Consider the following 3,642-nt stretch of genomic DNA (forward strand, 5'->3'; position numbering starts at 1 on the left):
TCTTGATTAATTAATTGATGACTAATGCTTGAAAAACTGAAGAGCCAAGAAATTGAAAATCAGTTACTAAAAATGAGAAATCTTTATAAACTTCAAGATAAGTAAACAAGGTTTGATTTCTCTAAAAGTATAAACATCTCCAAAACCCTTGACTCTCATCAATATTGTCTTCTTTCAAATCAACATTCAAGCTCTCTGTCTCTTTCTGTAAGCGTTCAAGCATTCAAGGTTTTCAAGCTCTCAGCAAAACACAATCTTACCCTCTTCAATTCAGATTCTTTTAATTTAATTAGTTATTTAATCTGATATTTGCTTGCTCAATCCTTTAATCCTCGTGGTACTGATATTCACTCACCGTAGTATTACTTGAACGATCCGATATACTTGTCGGTATACGTGAGTTTTAATTTTCGCTCATCAACAATAGAATATGTAGTGTTTGCAATGTTGTCACTTGTAGTAGCCATGGATATTTTATTTTTGCGCTCTTGATACCATGACAATAATCTTGAGCAGTGACTTGTGCAGCAAAAAATCTATTCTTGGTTGAGAAGAAGACGAAAGAAATTCAGGGATATTGAAGTAAAATGAGGGTGCTTTGATGCTGAATTAGATGAATTGAGTTAGCTTCATATGTGCATTACATTGATTAAAGGGTAGCTGCTCAAGATGCAGAGACAGTAACATCCCTAACCAACTAACACGCTAATAAGGTACTCTAACTAACTAAACAGTTATACACTAAGTTAGTAAGTTCTTGCACAACTTCTTTCTTGTTGTCTTCTATCTTTTTTCTTCCTTTAATATTTTTGCTAGAAAGTTACTTCTAGTTTATAACATAAATCATTTTAGAAGTATTAAGAGTTGAAACTTACCTCGAGATCAAGCAAGTGTAAAAAATAGATTATTATCCTATTAAGCCGAAGATCTAATCTGAATCTAATTCAATTCAATATATTTGATAAATTCATTATTTTAAGTTTTCGAGCTAAAAATAGTTGGATCCGAAAATAATTTTTCAAAATTGTGTTAATAAAACATGAACTCTCCTAATTATTATTATTGGCCAAACAACAGGACAGTATGTATTTAATTTATTGTTGACAATTTATTTCACAGGTACAAGAATACATATTATTGTAGTCTCCACGAAGACTAACATACAAAAACAAATTCACCCAGCAATACACACACCACGCAGACACTCTCACCATTATTCGTAGAACCAGATCAGAATTTCATCTGAATAAGAGTGGCTATTTATTTATTTATGATATATTATATGATTCCAGGCCCAAAGTATGAAGTTTTAAGTATTAATTATTAAAGCTGAAGTCCATTGTCAAAAGGTAAAAATCATTTTCGGCTGCCAATTAGCAGGGATAGGTTTATTTAGTTCTTGCGAATAAGCTCCATGACAACCGGTATCTTGGAACCTCAAGAAGAGTGGACCCCTTGGTGGGTTAGCATAGTCAAACACTGCCCCATAAGCTCTCCGCAATGGAGTCCATTGTTTGCGTGAATCCTGCAATATTAGAGAGGTGGAATATAATATAAATATGTAATTATATTGATGTTATAGCTCCAACATTGAAAATAACTTAATAATCAAGTTATGTAACTAGCTAAGCCAATAAGTTATTAGAATCTCATTATTAATTTTGGTTTCAACATAACAGCCAACTTATTTAGTTTTCAACCAATTAACTATATGTATGTACCTCCCAGAATTCAACACTAGTGACATCGTATAATCCACCATGGCTGAGAAGCACCATAGCAAAGTATCCAGGGTTGCTGCTACTTTCGTGGATCTTAATAACAATCTTGCCATTGCAAGGAACTCTCTTGTATGCAATATCAAGAGTACCGTACTTTTTGAGCTCTTCAGATGCATTAAGACTCACACCCAAACTCTCAAAAGCGCGTGGGCTCAGTATGAAATCTGTTCTGTCTCCCTCACCATAATCTGTTGCCACCACGGTTACCCCGTTGACATTGCACAATGTTGGTACTTTACATTTAACCTGAATTACCATTATTTATTATTTTATATTATATTTGAAAAATAAACAAGTGTGAAAAAGATGACATAGAAAACTCATTATATATTCTTACAATTTTATTATATACATACAATTATATACATATATGATACAAATAAGAGGTACATCAAAGATAAAATTTATTTCATTCTTTGTTAAAAGATAAAATTTACAGAAACGAGTCCAGACTCTTCAAAAACCTTAAATTTGCCTCCTCTCTAACATCCTTTTAAACCAAATCTAGAACACTAACCTGAGGATTATTATAACGAGGAGTTGAGAGGGAAACGTACCTGATAGCATGCACCGCAGCCACTTCCACCTTTCCATAGCCCAGATACCGCTGCAACCTTGCCATCATTGTCCATCCTTCCATATTCGCCAAATCCACATGCTCCACCTAAATATATAGGAGAGACCGTGCATGATCAAAAAATAAGTTCATAAAATATATTCTTAGAGAAAAGGAAAAAGATACCATATATTAGTTATAATTACCATGGTCATGATCACTAGTGAAACTAAACATGAAAAATGTGTAAAAGGAAAACATACATTCGTATAAAGTATAACAAAATTATTTTTAAAAAAATAACTCAAAATGAATATTTTTATTTGTATTTGTTTTGCATTTGAGGCAACACTCATAAATTTATGTTTTTTTATAGTTTTAAAAATCAGATCGAGTTAGCTGATTTAGCTGATACAATTGGGTTAATCGAAAATCAGTCACTAGACCAGTTTGATTCATGTAAATTGGTAATAAATCGATTAAAAAATTTAAAAAAGACAATCAAAAAGTGAGTTAACCGATGGGAGTTATGTGATTTTTTAATAATTAACTAATTTAAAATAATAAAATATAAATTTTTTTTTATCAGAACAGAACCTTGTTTTTTTATTAAAAGGGTTGACCTCTCCTAGCATGCACTCCTCAAAATATATTGCATGATATGTGTAAATTAATTAAAGGAGGGTAATAACATACTTGGAGTCCCATAACCATCACGGGTACCATAATAGGATGCCCTAGAGTTCTTATAAGAATTCCAAGGGCAATAGTCATTATTAGTGGCGATGCTTAGTGCTGGTAAAAGCAATATAACGCAAAGAAGACCAAGTTGGTGCTTAAGCTCCATATCTAAAGAGGTAAGAAATGTAGTAAGTAAATGCAATAAACCAAAGTATGTGAAGGTATATAATTAACTAATAACAAATATTATTGAAAGAAGGTTTTGTGAGATTACAAGGATAGATAGTTGTCATATTTATAGTGCTGCCTTAGGTATAGATACCAGTGGTACGGTAGTGTATGAGGCCAATTGGGACCATAGGAATAATACGTTTTAAGATTGGATTGGTGATGTGGACCAGTAAGCATTGACCTTAACTAACCCAGGGAATAAGTTTCGTTATAATATCCGTACTGAAATACTACAAGAAAGAACCAAGTTTGTTTATAGCGCATGGTATACCATGCACGAAGGAAATAATAAAGTGGCGGACAACTTGAGAAGTGAAGGGAATCTTGAGAAATGAAAAAGAATCAATTCTTATGGTAATATTTTAGGGAGCCACTCACAAACACGTATAAAAC

At 32.5% G+C, this 3,642-nt stretch overlaps 1 protein-coding gene across 1 annotated transcript; it reads right to left on the bottom strand.

The window, feature by feature from the left end:
- Window positions 1,078-3,280, bottom strand: LOC107617414 (expansin-like B1). The gene is made up of 4 exons (XM_016319176.2): window positions 3,034-3,280; window positions 2,339-2,445; window positions 1,722-2,027; window positions 1,078-1,525 (listed from the first exon to the last, which is right to left on the bottom strand). Exons 1-4 carry the CDS (start codon window positions 3,182-3,184, stop codon window positions 1,343-1,345), a joined length of 747 nt encoding a protein of 248 aa, XP_016174662.1. The 5' UTR covers window positions 3,185-3,280; the 3' UTR covers window positions 1,078-1,342.

Source organism: Arachis ipaensis, chromosome B01, assembly GCF_000816755.2.
Source record: "Arachis ipaensis cultivar K30076 chromosome B01, Araip1.1, whole genome shotgun sequence".
In the NCBI taxonomy this organism is placed as follows: domain Eukaryota; kingdom Viridiplantae; phylum Streptophyta; class Magnoliopsida; order Fabales; family Fabaceae; genus Arachis; species Arachis ipaensis.